The sequence below is a fragment of the Xiphophorus maculatus genome, chromosome 3 (genome assembly GCF_002775205.1).
Source record: "Xiphophorus maculatus strain JP 163 A chromosome 3, X_maculatus-5.0-male, whole genome shotgun sequence".
Lineage (NCBI taxonomy): Eukaryota > Metazoa > Chordata > Actinopteri > Cyprinodontiformes > Poeciliidae > Xiphophorus > Xiphophorus maculatus.
Window position 1 is genome coordinate 20,254,354 of NC_036445.1, and position 17,234 is coordinate 20,271,587.

General features: G+C 37.4%; 1 protein-coding gene across 4 annotated transcripts in view; it reads left to right on the top strand.

Moving 5' to 3' along the window:
- LOC102216744 (collagen alpha-1(XIV) chain) overlaps positions 1-17,234 on the top strand; it is a 122,086-nt gene that overhangs the window by 29,769 nt on the left and 75,083 nt on the right. For all 4 annotated transcript variants that reach the window (XM_023331258.1, XM_023331259.1, XM_023331260.1 and 1 more), the window contains exons 6-14: positions 11,453-11,608; positions 12,426-12,545; positions 12,820-12,984; positions 13,198-13,362; positions 14,066-14,217; positions 14,976-15,105; positions 15,436-15,578; positions 15,661-15,802; positions 16,902-17,041. In XM_023331258.1, the coding sequence (XP_023187026.1) occupies positions 11,453-11,608; positions 12,426-12,545; positions 12,820-12,984; positions 13,198-13,362; positions 14,066-14,217; positions 14,976-15,105; positions 15,436-15,578; positions 15,661-15,802; positions 16,902-17,041 (1,313 nt within the window). The remainder of the gene's footprint in view (positions 1-11,452; positions 11,609-12,425; positions 12,546-12,819; positions 12,985-13,197; positions 13,363-14,065; positions 14,218-14,975; positions 15,106-15,435; positions 15,579-15,660; positions 15,803-16,901; positions 17,042-17,234) is intronic.

Below are 17,234 nucleotides of genomic sequence, written 5' to 3' on the forward strand. Positions count from 1 at the left end.
ACACAACCTATCGCATCTAAAAAATCAACTTTAGGTGCATCCACTTGAAAACAGTGTTGGTGTATTCTTGAGGTAGTCGTATGATTGTGCTTACCAAACTGTTGCATTCGGAGAGGACACATTGATGAGGATGGTGACATCCCCAGAGGGTTTTCAAGTACTTCTCTGATCAGCAGCTGGATGGTTCAAATTTGAACGATCAGGTATTCTGACCAGACAAACTCTCAACTCTCAAGGGATGGATAAATCAGACCAACGCTGACCTTAAGATTGGCCTTGACTTCAGCCATGTTTAATATGTATGGGCTATGTGCAAAAACAAAATCTCTAAATCAGAAAGTTTTAATGAACAATACAGTCTCCAAGAAAACAAGTGGTCAAATATTCAGCCAGAAGCTAAATAACCTCAAATGTTTGTGGCTTTTCTGTCATTTGGTGAGGGATATTTAACTAAATATTAATGTTGCGTACGTACATAAGATCTGCTATGTACAATTATGATTGTGTGTGGAATATACTGTAGATAAACCACAAAAGCATCAAACATGTGCCTCTAATTGTAGTGAAATTGTTTGCTGTATCATCATTACTCCCAGCAAAAGAAATGTTCAAATGCATCAATCTAAAGATCAAAATTATGACATTCATGCTGAGTGTATGGAAACTTCTTAATGCCACAGAATTTCCTTTCTTAAATGCTCTGGTGCTTCATTGTAGTTTTTGTATTTCCAACCGAAGGTGAACTTAACACTCACACATGCAAAAACAAATTGAACCCAAGAGACAGATGCTGTTAAAGTTGAGCTGGAGGCCAATGAGATTCAGCTGACATTCAGCATACTGGTCATGAAGGAGTAGGCGAGTCTTATCTGTCATCACTGCAGAGAGAAAGAAACTCTCACCTGCTGATTAAAGTTTCTAAATTTGTAACAATTTATTCTCAAGAGTATGCATATTGCAGATAATACTACAAAATTTGTCTCTTGTTTAGCCTTTCTTTAGACACAGTATTTCCATGCATCCTTCAGTTTTCTTTTAAAATCTCCAGCAGTTGCACAAATGCAGGAAAATCTTCACTATTCGGCTACTGTAAAACTCAGTGGACTCACTGGATTGCAAAGATTTTGCCAAGAGACATGTTGATAAATGGACAGCAAGGCAGTCAGTAAGGGGAAATTAATGAGTTGAAGCCAACATAATCAATACAAAAATTTCATGTAATATAGACTAGAACAGCAGCATAATTAAACTCCAATGATTCTAAGCAGTTCATCATTCCTTTGTATTTGAGTCTTTTAATGCCAAAATCTTTTACTGACACAGAACATGCTTGTTTAAACAAGAAAGTAATGCTTTCACAGAACAAAGCAGATATGAAGTATTAAAGTGACTAATGGACAAGAAGGTACTGCTTCTGTATAAGTTGTGGAGTATCCACATAGGCTAAGTGAGACACTTCTGATTGAAAAGTACTGGAGGAAATGAGAAAAGAAATTGTTTTTCTCATGAAATGCAAAAGTAATTTCTGAAATTCATTTTGGCATCTTTTCCATCACTTCTGGTCCTTTATTTTCCATATTGTATATTTTTCTGCTCATAAATTATTCCTGCTGAAAGGAGCAGAGGAGAGATCCTGATCCTGAGCTGCTAAGACCCTCCACTCATTTGGATGTGAGTCGTGTTTGTGTGGTCTGTGCAGCCCGTCCTCGTCCTCTATTAATAGAGGACATTTATGGGTGAGTTGAGCTAATTGTATGATGGCGGTTAACAAGTGCATAGATGTGGCTGTGCTAATGTCATTTTATTAATTATTGGCAGGAACTCAATTAAAATAATTAGCATCTAATTTCCTGATTGCACCACTGTTGCTTCCCATCTCTCTATCTTTCTGAGACACTGGGCAGGACTATTTGTTTTGTGCTGAACCAATATCTTATATTCTTTTATTTCATGCAGGAAACAAAACAAAAACAGTGAAAGTTTGCATTAAACCAAAAGATTCAAGAGTCGTTATGTGCTTAATATTGAAAGAGTAATGCAATTCCTCCTTTTACTTTTGCTCACAGCATGCCTATTAAATGTCTTATTAGGGTAAAATAAATCAACTTAATGAGCGTAGTTGGAAAACATTTCATGTCAAGGGGACGTTTTGTTTTCGAAGCTGATGTGTTAGAAGCAGAAAACTGCTCCTGCATAAAGATTTAAGTCAGTTTGTCAGGGGCCAGATTGTGTTGGCTCGACAACAAGATCGGAGCGTCTCCTAAAGTTCAATTGTTGTAGAGTTGGTTTTGTTTTGTGGTGGTCAGCATCTTGGAAAAGTCGGCAAAAAAGAAGAGTTGTGTCCACTGTAGCTGTGCTTTGCTGAAGCGAGATAGTTTCCTGATCCTAAACAAAAAGGTCCATCGAGCAGAAAACAATGACAAGAGGTAGGAACCATAAACTAATCAGTAAAATTCAGCACTAAGCCACTGTTGATTTGTAGAGCCATAAAACCTGTTGGGAGCTACACACACGTTATAATCTTAAACGTGTGTGAAAACAGATATTACATATGTATTCAAGTTTTAAAAGAGAAATCTCTGGATTACTATTAAGGTTTCACTGGAAGCTACGCTGGTGTAATCCGCTGTCTTGTCAAGACATTTGGTTTTAATTATGAACATAAATTTGTCCTAATGAGGCAACACATGCTAACCTATTCAACTAACCCTAATATTTTGGGTTTCTTGACTAGACTTGATGTATATTAATGTAAGGTTAGGGTTGGAATAAGGCATTAACTTAAGAAAAGGAAAGAGTTTTGTTTAGAACTGTAATAAAAAATGGAGAAAAGCACAACTATAAAAGTTTATATGTGTGGATCAGGTAGATTCCATACAGAAAACAAACGACAAAGAAAAATGGATAAGCCAAACAAAGGTGGATGGGAGGGAAAATGACAAAAGGCTTTAAAGAAGTAGGGTATTGACAGGCCACATTATGCTTTTACCATCCATAATATCTGTTGTTTCTGCATATCTGTGTGGTGAATGAAGTGGAACCAAACACTCAGTGGAATAAAGATCAGGAGCGCAGACACAGACAGATCTTTCATGAAGTGACATAAATCCTCTGAAAACAGCTGCTGGATTTCAACTTAAAACCTCATGGATCAAAATACTTAATCTCACATATAAACACCCACAGGCTCAGGTTTCACCAATGAATATGAATGTCTGTGCCTGACTGAGTTTGTCTGATTTAAACAGTGGACTGCTGACCAAATGACAGGTGTATCATTCTGCTGCATGTCATCGTCTTCATAAATAAGCTACTCTCCGATCTCCTGAACCACTGTCATCTGGTGTAAGGACGGATCACTGAGTTACCTGCTGTTTCTTTTTCCTTCTATTAGTCTAACACAACTGTATATTGCTAAAAAAAGTTAACTTGGCTATTTCTTCATTCACAAATCCACTTTAAAATCATTGCAAAACTGAAAGAATAAGTTATTTCTCAGAATTTACATCCATACATCGCTGTGCAAAAGCATTCAAACTTCTAATTTTTTTTCACTTTTATAACATTACAACTACAAACTTCAAGAACCACAGGTTTTTCCTATTTTTAGATTTTAACATAAAGAAAACACATAATTCTATATAAAAACAGGATGGATGCAGGGCGTGCCGTGATGGCGTAGGGGTTAGCGCGACCCATATTTGGAGGCCTTGAGTCCTCGACGCGGCCGTCGTGGGTTCGACTCCCGGACCCGGCGACATTTGCCGCATGTCTTCCCTCCTCTCCTTCCCCATTCCTGTCAGCCTACTTTCGTAAAAGGGACACTAGAGCCCCCAAAAGAGCCCCTGGAGGGGTAAAAAAAATAACAGGATGGATGCATTTTCTTTATCATTTTCTTTTCCAACCTAATGACATAGAAAGTAAAATATCTCTGCTAATTTTAGTGTAATGCAGATGTGCAAATTCAAATGCAATTATTCCATGAGAAAACTGAAAAACTACTAAAACCTAATAATATTTGCTTCTTTATATTTTTACTATCAAGTTATCTAGAGCCACTACAGAACGTCCAAAGAGCCACTTGCGACTCCACAGCCAGTGTGTCTGCTGGTCACTAACCTGATCACTGCCTCACATCTTCTCCAAGCAGATCGCCCTGTATTTAGCTTCATCCATCTTCCTTTCTGCACCGACCACCTCCAGAGTCCCTGTTGAAGACAAAGATTCCCAGGATTGCTGAAAATAGCTAAACAAGGAAATTTTTTATGAATTGCTGAAGTCACTAAGGGGATATCGAGTAACTATTTAAACCTATAGAGTTATGAAACTTTGACTTACAAAACATAGGGATTCACTCTTAGTCAAATGAGGGTTAGAAACTGAACAGGGTAGTAATTGTTATTTCTATAAATGACCTCACAGGGGCAGCAACCCTCCCTCAATGATGACTGTAAAAGCCTTTATCTGCAGAAGAAGAACTGAATAGCAATGGCTCCCTTCCTGGGTTATAGTAATTGGAACAACTACTAAACTTTCTCAAAGGTAGTTAAGGGTTGAACCTGAAGTTAGATTACATGTTTTTTTGTTGTCGGTTTTTTTATGAGAATTGAGAAGAACTGACAGCAGCAGGTTGTGGCCATTTCAGAGTAAGCAGCTCTTGATGTCGTCAAGATTTTTCACCTTTGCCCCCTTCTATTGTTGGCTTTTTATATCTGCTTTTCTGACATGTTTTGCACTTGCAGTCATATTCAATGATTTTGGGATTATCTACTAAGGTAAAAAATAATGGAATGTTGTTTATTCATAAGTCATAATATTTAAAGTCATTGATATTTAAAATCAATTGAAATACTTTGCAAAATAGAAAGAAATGAAATGTAGGTATGAAAATTTATTATAAATAAAACGGTAAATTGGCTCTGCTAAAACTTTTTAATTTCTATCCGCTTTTGTCAAAAGTCATATAAAGTTTGTTTTTTTCACAAACATCTTCGACAAAACATATTTTTAGGCATAAGTTCTTCATTGTTTCTCTTTTTAAAAATGGCAAGAAATGTTTGCATTCCCTTTTTTGAAATTATTTACCAAAGACCATAAAGCTTACACAATTAGTTGTAGCCTTGAATCAAAAGGTTGAGGGCCAAACCAATAAATTACATTGACAAGGGCAACATGAGGATCTGACAAACACTGAAGGAACCCAGGAACAATATGTCCACAGGAAGGAAGTGAAGAACTGAATATGAAGCGTGGTTCTGGGTACTGATGTTGAAATGTTAGAAATCTTAACATGAAGCATAAATGAATCAACAAACTGTACAACTTATAAAACAGGGGAAACACTGGCAATGAGAACCGATGTAAATATAATGCAAAACATAGGAATACACTGAATAGAAAACCTAAAAAAAACTTGAATCCCTAATAGTTATAGCTACAGAAACCTGCTCAACAGGATATCAGTAATTTCCAATATGAAATGATACTTAAATAAATCTGGCAGAAGTAGTAATAAAATAGACGGTTTAATATCCTTGACACTTTTTGAATTCATTGAAGCTGATACAATTTTCAGTATTTTCAGCTGAGCATTTCTACTGGTTAAACTTTTGGGAATTAATGTCCAATTATTATTTTTTTATATATTTAGCCATGCATTGACGGTGAAGTACTCTTCTGAAAGCAGGTTCATCCTGAAGAAGGAGAAGGTTGCCACTGTGGGGACCATCCTTGCTTCTGTCCATGTATCTGCATGCCTGTCGCTGCCCTCAATATTAATTCCAGATACTGAAATACAATCACAGCGATGGGGAAAGTAAACGTTAACTGAAGAGAGACTGAAATGACAGCACGCTCCGTCTGATCCCTGGCTAAATAGAGGTCAGCAATAAATCAAGGCCGTCTGGGAAGAACTGTTAAGACCAGAGAGAGACAAAGAAAAATAGAGGAAGGGTTTGAGGCAATGGAGAAGTTTTTAAAACCAGATAAGTTTGTGTGCAACCGCATATTTTTGGGGGGTGTATTGTGCATTTACAATTCTCACAACTGTATTCATAAATGGGAATGCGTGTCAGTTTCTGAGTAAAGAATATTTCGCAGCAATCTTCTTTGCTTTAAGTAATCTGCTCTGTAGGGAGCCTGTAGTTTGGAGTCTCTTTTTCTTTTACTTGTCTTCGCACAATCTGTAAGCTCCTACAATTGTTCTTTCTTTTAAATGACGTTCATAATTCCTGCTTTTCTTCTTTTCATGGCTTCAGTGCTTTTCAGTGTCTCTCTACTTGATTAGCTGTTGGAGCCAACAGTGGCTGTTGCAGTCACATTTTTAGCACAGTCTGCTGCACTCCTACACAAGTTCATTCAGTTATTGCAAAGCCACAATTTTTTTTTCTTTCCTCCTGCAGCTCCACAGCCATGCACTTAGTGCTGTGAGATATAAGATTGGGCCTGTTCCCCTCTCTTGAATAGCAGGTGGACAGTCTGTCAGCTCATAGCCATGCCTGCTTTGCTTGGTGTGTGTCCAGCTGTGTGGTTAGCAGGTTTGGTCAGCACATTTTCTACTCTTGCTTCCAAGCAAATAAGGTTCAAATGTGATTCAGCCAACACTGTGATTCACAAAGTCACAAATCCGATTTTTCGGTGCTGAATAATAATAGCCAGACTACTGAAGTAATGTGTTGTTTGTGGATTTGTTCTCTTGGATGCAAACGGGTGTGTTTTTTTGCCTATTTTTTATTCATGGAGAATCTGGCAAAGACATTTTATATGATATTATAACAAACAGTGCAGCTTGTTGTGGCAATCAGTCACTGTAGGAGTGTTTGGAGTGTGAAAAGGTGATAAGTTGTGGGGGGAAAGAAGTAGATGTAGTTATAATTTGTGGGGATTTTGAAAAGCAATGATTGCAGAAGAGGTTAAGATTAGAAGCATGAAATCTGTAATGGCCAGTCCCAGAGCAAACAGGTTTAGATTCGATGGCAAGTAACTTATCACCATTTACAGATCACATTCCAGTTTATATCATTTGGGATATACAGTAGGTGAGCAAGAGGCCAGGGAAAATTAACATTTCTCTCACATTTTAAGTTGAAAGGGTTTTCACAACAGCCAGTCGTGTTGCACAAACCTTGAAATATAATTTTTTCCACACAAATATATTCTGCAAATTTTAAGAAATATTCTGAAACACTAGAGAATGTGGACATAAAACCTACCCTTATTTAACAAGTGGAAACACAAGAAGTCAGAAGAGGATAGATGTAGTACAACTACAGCTCCAAAAACTAAAGCATTGTGAAAATGTTCAATAGTTTTTCCAAATATTATACAGATTCATTAAACATAGACTGAATTAGAGCCCTTATTTTTTATTTTGATAACTATGACTTGTATATAATGAAAACCCAAATCTTAGCTCATTAGAAATGTACCAAGCAATACTTATAGCATATTTACATAATTTAGTCATAACTTGGTCTGAATCATAGATCTGTGCAGCTGCAATTTCTTGGGTCAAAAGATACAAAGCTGATCTAGTGTAAATAGCAAAGTTGTAACACTATAAATAGTAATTACAAGAGATGAAGCAAAACAAAAGTTTATTTGACCAAAAGTGAACCCAATCTTATTTATTTATATCCAACTACATCTGACTTCATAGCATCTGAAAAGTCACTCAAAATCTGAAAGCAGTTTATTTGCCCTGCAGAGCAGATTGTGTTCATTTTCTACAATATTCAGTTCATTAAACAAGACAACATAATTGCTGAGTCACTAAACACAATGGCTTTAAAGGGTTTGCAGTTATTTTTTCAAATAAAATCCGTCTTTTGATAAATAGTTGGTTCTGTAATCCAACAGATTATACATCAGCGCTGTTATCAGTTTGTGCTTTTGATTCAGTTCTTTCCTTCTGTCACATTCTTTTTCACTGTTCTACGCTCCAAATTCCCCTCAGGTCCACTAAACCTGCACCTTAACCCACAGCAGAGCAGTGAGATGGCTGCAGGACGGAGGTGAGCAGAAGGCCAGAGGGGCTTTAAAGGAGCAAGGAGACCTCTGACCAGGCTGCTGCTGCCTGACAGTCAGAAAACGTCTCACTAACACTAAATTATGACCATGCAGCTTCCAAAGGACTGTGTGTGATTTAATGTATCACAATACTGTAATGCAGCCTTCTTTTTGCTTAAATTGTTTAAACTAATAGTTTAAAATAATTGTGTGGTGGAACATCTCTTTTTTTTTTTCATGTGTTTGACTTTTATAATGATCTTTTCCACCAGTTTGATGTTAAACAAAAGCTAAATAAATAAATAAATAAAACAGTGTGAGAATAAATGGCAGCAAATCATTTGCTTTAACTGACTATAGACTGTTTACAGATGTTGTCGGGTGTACTGTGAAGGACATGAATTACCTAGATTATCGGTTCAGAGGTAAAACACTAACATTATGACTAACTTCAGCTGACATGCTCGCCACCCTGCACACAATAAAAGTTGGGAATGGTTTTGCGAGCTGTGAAAAGCTGTAATTACCAACCTTCTAATCATCTGCTTACCAGCTGGATCGGCAGGCATACAGGTTTTGCACATCTAACAATACCCAGGAGACCCAGCCTCTTATTTCCTAACCTGTCAGTGCATAAGCCTTTTTACACCGACAGTCACTGAATCTGTAGCTTTATGCATGATATCAACTGGCTTCTGTTATCATTTGTCACAGCATAAGAAAGAATCTTCCATATGCAATGCCTTTTCCATGGAATATGCAATTTGTATTCTCAATACAAACATAAATGTATTGTATTGGGAATTGTTTTCCTAATAAATGACAAATAGATCAGCACGAATGGAAAAGGAGTGCATTTTTTTCTGCATTCCTAAGTTAATAACTTTGAAGCTCATACAGCTTCAAGTCTCTTCGATTTGCTTCTACCAACATCTTATCGAAATTGTTCAAGACTGTTGTCCTGTTGAAAGATGAACCTTTGACCCATCTCAAGTTTTTTGCAGCCTCTAACAGGTTTACTCCCCTGTATTTAGCTCAGTTGTCTCCCGGTTGGTTCTGACTGTCCCTATTGCATCAAACAGATGTTATGGTGATGTTGTGTTTAAGGAGATGTTCTCTGTTAGCTGTTTTCCACCTTTAGCATTTTACATGATGGACAGAAAGTTTAATTTTGACATTCTGTGACTAGTGGCCTTTTTTATGGGGGTTTTTTTTGTGTATCTTCTACACTGCTTGTGGCAGACATCAATTTGGGTCACTTACTTTCTTAGTAGTAGTCTTTCATTAAAGCCTTATGACAATGTGATGTTGATGGATTATCTTACCTGAGGTATGCATCTCTGCAGCTCCTCCAGAGCTCTGCTTTGTCTTCGGAAGATGGATTGAACTGCTCTCTGCAAGACGTTACAAGCTAGTCTTACTGTTTGTTGGCATCTTTCTTGGTCTCTGTGTTTGTTCACGAATGTTTCCTAACAAACCTTTGGAACCTTTTTATATCAAAATAAAGGGGCTGAATACAGCTCTAAACAGCTTTGTTAGAACAATTTTGAAAAGCATTTATCATTTCCACTTGTCTGTCTCTGTGTTTGCCTACAATGCCTCAGTCAAACCTGTAAGGCAGCAGAAAACGAAAAATTGTCATCAGCCGTCTCTGGGACATGATTTCTTGCCGTCTCTCTTTCATCTGCTGGCTTTAGCAGCTGGCCTGTTCAAACCGGCAGACACACAGAGACAGCAGACAGACGGCTCTGTTTGGAAAGTTGCTCTTTGAAACAGATACTACTTCATTTTAATGTTGGAAAAATCTGTAGCTCTAAGCTTTAGATCTCGTTGTGCCAAGTTACCCACAGGTGGAATGTTTAATATGATGCAGTTATCATATATATCTAACCAGCACCAGCCTTTAGTTGGAGCAGAATGATAAATAGGTCCTGCTTTACATTTATTGTAGCAGAGGTGTTAGAAAACAGTTTGAATGACTTTATTATAGTTAGTACTAGCTAAATAATCTACATTAACTCCCCTATCTTTCGTCTAATCCCTAGAGCTTATTGCGCTGAGCAAAAAGCAAAGTAATAACTCACATTCCCTGCAGTCAGCATTCTCTTTTATAGCTTTTCTTCACTTGCACATAAATCTCTTTGTCAGCATGTTTTGGATTGTTCTCCGTTATTTCTGTAGAGCAGAACGTTATCTATGACACAACCTTAAGTGGATCCAGTCATTTTCAGGATGCAAGACTGAGAGGGATGACAAGATAAGCTTTATTGAATTATAAAGGATGAACTAATTCTGTGTGTGTTTTTTAGATTGTGGAGACATAAATTATAGAGACCAGATAAATGCTTGATACTGTAAATCAACATAAAATAAAAAAATAGGCAAGGATAAAATCTCCTAGACAAGCAGTACTTTTATTTTCTGTGTAAATTTACTATTCTTCCTTATGTCTATCTCTGTCCTTTTTTCCTTCCTTCTTTCTTTCCTTCCGTCCTTCCTTGAAAAATCTAGAAATCGGTATTTGGGAAAATGTGGAATTTTAAAACAAAAGGCATATAAGAACCCTGAGCTGCTGCAGTGATGTAATGGAAGTACCACAGTTTTAATCTCTGATTTGTTAAATAAATGCTGTTCTGGGGCGTGCTGTGGTGGCGCAGGGGGTTAGCACGCCCCACGTTTGCAGGCCTTAGTCCTCGACGAGGACGTCATGGGTTCGACTCCCGGTCCCAGCGACCTTTGCCGCATGTCTTCCCCCTCTCCTCGCCCTCTTTCCTGTCTGCCTACTGTCGCAAAAAATACGAGCCACTAGCGCCGCAAAAACTCTTCGGAGGGGAAAAAAATAAAAAAATAAATGCTGTTCTAAATATTGTAATCAATAATAAATAATAGAAAGGCGTTAAATTTTGACTGAATTGTTTTTGTTTTTAGATGTTTCTATTCAAACCCTTAAATGTCAAACTTTTCAAGACAGTGACAGCACTAATTGTATTATTGAATTTTAAACATGTGTGCTTTTAAATCTAAATTCAACAATAGTGACAAATTTTAGTTAATTGATTTTTTTATTTTTCTTAACCTTTTGAGGTCGACGCCCGCCCTGTGGCGGGCATGACGTCATGTTTCTGTGTGTGTTTTTTGCTCCAATGTGATAATAAATTTTGTCAAAATGAAACAAACACTGTAAAATCACAAAGTTTAGGATGTTCTGAAAATAATGATACCAAACAAGGTAAGGTAAATAGTTTTTATGGTGAAAATATAAGGGTAAATTCAAAATTAGACCAAAACGGCCATTTAGACCCAAGACTCCAAAGTAAAATGTGATAATGTATCATTTTTTTGTTTCAAATAATTATGCCATATTTTTTCTATTTTGTCTGTGTATTTTATTCTAAGTTTGACTTTATGAACCTGCTGGTTTTTCTTGTTTTGTTTTCTTTTTTAGCTGATCAGTTTGTGTGCCACACTGCGGCCATTGCAGATATTGTGATCCTGGTAGACGGCTCATGGAGTATAGGCCGGATCAACTTCAAGCTGGTCCGTACATTTTTGGAAAACCTGGTCAACGCTTTTGACATTGGCATTGATAAGACCAGGATAGGTGGGTCCCAGATGTTATTTTTCTTAGAGATTTAGAAACTGCATGATCCTCTGTATTGCCTCTTTTTATAAGTCCAAAGATGTTTCTTATTATTATTTGTTTTTTGTTTGTTACTTATGTTAAACCATCTATATCAAGATCTTCAAACTCAGAGCCAGACATGCAAATGTTAGATGTGTCTCTGCTTCAGCACACCTGAGTCAAATAATCGGGTCATCAGTAGGAATCTGGAGAAAATGAATGCATAGTGAAGAGCTGACTCAGCCATTTAATTCAGGTGTGTTGGACCAGGGACACATCTAAAAGTTGTAGGTGTGGATTTAAAGACTCCTGCTCTGTATCATTATTGGCACCCCTGGTCAATATCTGCTTAAATAAAGCAGCATAATATTAGACTAAAAAAATGATGTTTGAAGATTTGTCTTTCTTATCATCTTTCTCTTACCTTATGTGGTGTCAAGTTAATCTTGGCTCTTAATCCAGCCTTGATTCTCATAGAATAAACTGTTTTATATTTTCTAGTTCTTACTCTGAGTGTAATAACTTGGTAGCAAATATCTAACAAGTAGCTAGCTGCTACAGTATAGCCAGCTGCTACTTGTTAGCAAGTAGTTATTTGTTATCAAAAGTAGACAAGTAGCAACTTTTGTTAGCAAACGGCCACCATATTTCTGCAGGAAGAGAAACTACTGGATTAGTAATTACATATTCCAATAAAATGACAATATATGCTTTCTACACATCTTTTTCTAGTAGATGTGTAGGGTTCTGTAAATCAGTGATTGGGTTCATAGTAGCTGCTGTTGTCTGTTTCCAGGCCTGGCCCAGTACAGCGGAGACCCCAGGATAGAATGGCATCTGAATACTTACTCTACGAAAGAAGCTGTCATTGATGCAGTGAAGAACTTACCGTATAAAGGAGGGAACACTCTCACAGGTACTGCTTAAAATTAAATTATTACTAGCATCTGCTTCAAAAGTGCCTTTCTGGTTTGTTTCATTAAGTTTTTAATCTGTATGTTCCCATTTTTACTTTAAAGTCCAAACAAGCATTCACACACCACCCCATGCAGATATCATCTTTTGCTCTATTTAATCATTTCTATGGGAGATTTTTCTATTATTTACAACAGCATTTGCCAGTGAACCTTTTTTATTCACTTCTGTTTTTTATCTCCTCCCCTTTTTTATCTCTTTAACACTCTCAACAGGGCTTGCATTGAATTTTGTCTCAGACTACTGTTTCAAGCCTGAATCTGGCTCACGAGTTGGTTTACCAAAGATAGGGATTCTCATCACAGATGGAAAATCCCAGGACGACGTTGTACCCCCAGCAGAGAGCCTGCGAAAGGCTGGTGTTGAGCTGTTTGCTATTGGTGAGAACAGACGCAATTCTGCCACAGCTTCTCTACGACCCCTTTTCTGCTCCTCTAAATTGAGATTTTATTTTTTCAGACATTACTGACCTGCTGTGCTAAAGTTTATTCATCAAGACAGTGTCTGTTAAAGCTAAACATCGGACTTGAAATCCCAACATTGCTTCTGCAGTTGACTCTTTTCCAACAATGACATGTCCTTTACTCTTCTAGGTGTAAAGAATGCTGATGAGAACGAGCTGCGGTCCATCGCCTCAGAGCCGCATCACACTCACGTCTACAATGTAGCTGACTTCAACATTATGAGTTCGATAGTCGAGGGACTGACGAAGACCGTGTGTGAACAAGTGGAGCTGCAAGACAAAGACATCAAGCAGAGTAAGGAACAGGAATGAAAGGCAGAGAGCCTGCAGAGACCACAGATAAGGGACTTTGTAGTGGCATCCAGAATAATAACATCATCTTACATAACCATTAATCCCAAATATACGAAGGTCAAAGTAAAGCCAGGCAAGTTTATCAGTATGTCACTGCTCAAGCTAAAGTTAATTTGAATCACTTCACCAAGAGGCAAAATATAAGGACAGAGGTAAAGGAAATTACATGAATAACTAGAAATGATCAAGAATATTAGATAAAATAACCACCACATTAAAAGAAAGAGTATGCAGATGTAACATAAATATGATAAGTAGATAGGGTCTTTGATCCTTTTGCATAAACTGCAGTAAACTGTAAATTGTTTCGTCCTTATTTAAAGGGGCCAACAGATTCTGAACAGCTCAGGTTAGCAAGGAATTTGTTGCTTAGGTGAAGAGCACAGAAACATAAATAAATATTATAATAAATATACACAGAAATAATTACTTCACCCTAAGAACTCTTTGTAAAATGCACAAGTGCAGAAAATAAATGGGACATATTTTCTTTTTACTACAGGTATTAAAACAAAGAAAATTCTGCAAACTTCTAGAATTGTGTTTGACCATAAATGTCCATGCCATTGCATAAAGCCCTGAATGTCATGCATTATTTTTTCATTCTTCCACCTTGTCTTCATGTTTACACATATTGTGTTCAGAATTTACCCCAGAGAAAATGGAAATGCCGCTAAACCTGGAAACCTCAGAGGTCACAGCTCAGAGCTTTCGGGTCTCATGGAGTCCGGCAGCTGGAAACGTAGAGATGTATAGAGTGGTTTACAGTCCGGCTCAGGGAGGAGAACCACAGGAGGTAAACGCCGTGTTGCTTCCTGAGAATATTGCTATACATAATGAGTTATCTTTTTGTAGTGTTGCTGCAATTAAGAAATGGCTGCCTCATTGCAGACGCTTTGATGGTGTGAAGCTCTGTCTTGTCTTGTAATCTGTGGATGTAGCATGTGTGGAAGTGGAAGGAAAAACCTTTAGAAACGCTGCTGGTAGGAGTAGCTGAGTGAGGACGGACACTGCGCTTTTTTATCAGTTTTTCTCTGACATGTTGATGGTGTTCTTCATTGATACCTCTTGCATCTCTCCATTTACATTAACCTAGTTTCTCAATACAGACTGTGCTTGCAAACAAAAACTGATAGTGCTGTACATGCGGGTGCTTGTTTGCTCCCCGAGCAAAATTTAGTACATCCAAAAGACAATAGTGTTTTCTGTCTAAACATTGTTAAAGGGTGAAGTGACGTCTTCTGACTGTGGTAGTAAGTTGTTTCTTTTTAGCAAATGCATAAACTGAGAATGACTTTCATTGTTTTTGTTTAGGCTAATATTTAGAAATGCACTGATGTAAAAATTTGAGCTGGTATTGATATCTAACATAAATATTGTTAGATCTTTATATAATGCTGTAATTTCTCCCCATATAGTACACACTATTCCCTTCTTTCTGTTTTAATACATCAAATATACCCTCATTTGCCGCTTCCTTATTGCCTTTTCATTTCCGTACTTTTGTCCCTTTCATCCACCTTTCCTGCTTTGACTCGTTCTCCTGCCCACCAGGCTGTCGTGGCTGGCAGTGAGACTTCAGTGATGTTAAAGCATCTCAGCTCTCTCACTGAGTACCAGCTCGCTGTGTTTGCTGTGTACACGGACGAGGCAAGTGAAGCTCTGAGAGGATCAGAAACTACCTGTAAGTTTAGTTTTAGACATATGCAAAAAAAAAGAAAAGAAAAAGTCAACACCTTAGAACACAGATTAGTAACAATGTTTATGGCAATGCAGATTTTGTTTTTAGGATCTTTTGTCTTTTTGTAAAATTCATTTTAAAATGCATGCAAACTGTTGAATTTTATCTCATTTGAGTATTGAAAAACCTTTAGGTCTAATTTGCCTTCCTCTCTAACAATAAGACGTGAATCAGAAAATAAACATGAATCTTTTTTGTTGTTCGACACCTGGTTTCAAATATTGTTTTATTCTTGTTCAAATGTCCTGTTTTTGTCTGTCCGTGTGTGTTTAGTGGCTCTCCCGTCAGTCGCTAGCCTCCAGCTGTTCGATGCGACTCACAGCACAATGCAGGCCAGGTGGAGCCATGTGGAAGGAGTCTCAGGTTACATGCTGCTGTATGCTCCTATTACAGATGATGGAGATCTAAACAACAAGGTAGGCAAAGAAGCAAAAAGCTGAGAATGCAAAGTTTTTATAAATTCTCCGGCGAAGTTGACTATTTAAATTTGTTTCCAAGTGTTGCCCTCAGATTAATGTAGCTGACGGAGTAACAGAGGTGGAGCTGGTTGGCTTGACGCCTGACACTCTATACACCGTCACTGTTTATGCTATGTATGGAGAAGAAGCCAGTGACCCCAAAACAAATCAGGAAACAACATGTGAGTAATGCATATGCCCGCTCGAGCAAACTGAGATTTATTTTATTTTGTTTTGTTAGTTTTAGTTTGACTCCATGTGATCTCAGCATAACATTCTGAGCTTCGATTTAAAAGCTGAAAGCAACATCTAACTCAGTCTGCTGTGTGGGAAGTCTCATTAACAAAATATATGTTTCCGTCAGTCTCATAAATCGGAACATAATCTGTCCTAAGGGTAATTATTTAACAAAATCACTGAGCCCTGAATGCATATTTTACCAAAAGGAATGAGAGGATTACAAAACATTTTTTTCTCAGAATCACAATGTCAAGAGTTCAATTGAATTTAATGGTTATATGAGACCAGGTTGCTAACAGAATCAATAATTCATCTATTATTAAACACACCAATATATTTCAGTGAGTCAATAAATATAAAAACAGAACATAAATAAACTTGAAGTAGAAACTGCTTTGAGAAGTTCTGGAGTGAATTGAGAATTGAGTTTCATTGACTGAGTAAAGTAATTTTCAAGAGTGTGTGTGTCTCTCACTCTCTCTCTTAAAGGTAAGTTCAGGGTTTTTACACATAATTTGTTCTTCAACTGAGTTTTAACCAAGTCAATCTAGATGTGATAAATTCGACTGGGTTCTTCTTTGACGGTTCTGTGGGTCAGCACTGCAGCACGCACAAGCTACCCTACCTTGATGTCATCAGACATGGAGGAATTCATGCCACGTTATCACCGCTAAAGCTGAAAATAAACTATTATGCTTAAACCTTCTGGTTGCCATTTCTGAGGTTATACTTCTAAAACATTATAGGATGTTGCCAAGTGGCAGAAGTCATCTTGTATTAAGAACAAGGCTGCATTCAACTCAAATGAGCAGAATTGAATCATTCCCAATAATACAAATTGTATAGCAACTTCATAAACATCAGCTTTGCATTTGTAGTTTGATAAATGCAGACTCATCTGCAGGCTAAAAGATTAATTTAGAGTCCCTGTAATGTCATGATAAAGTTGTCTTCAACAGCCTTGGGTTGGTAAGCATGTAAAACATGTCAGGTTTCCAAGTGTCTTTCATGCTGTCATATTTGCTTTTATTTTTTTGCCAGTACCTCTGAGCCCTCCCAGGAATCTCCAGTTTTCAGACATCACTCATAACTCCGCCCACATCAGCTGGGATTCACCGCCTGATGGGGTGAAAGGTTACCGCATCATGTGGGTCATGACAGACGGACTGGTCACAAAGGAGGTGTGTTTGCTTCTCTCTGTTTAAAGATAATTTCAGAAACCCAAAGGCTGTGAACGTCCAATTTATTCTTTTTAAATGTTCTTGATCCCTCGATTCTTTTGTATTAAAATTACTTCTGTGATTTTACCTACTCTGATTGAATGTTTTAATTTTTGCTATCTTAAAGTTACCATGCAGGTATTTGCTTTATGCA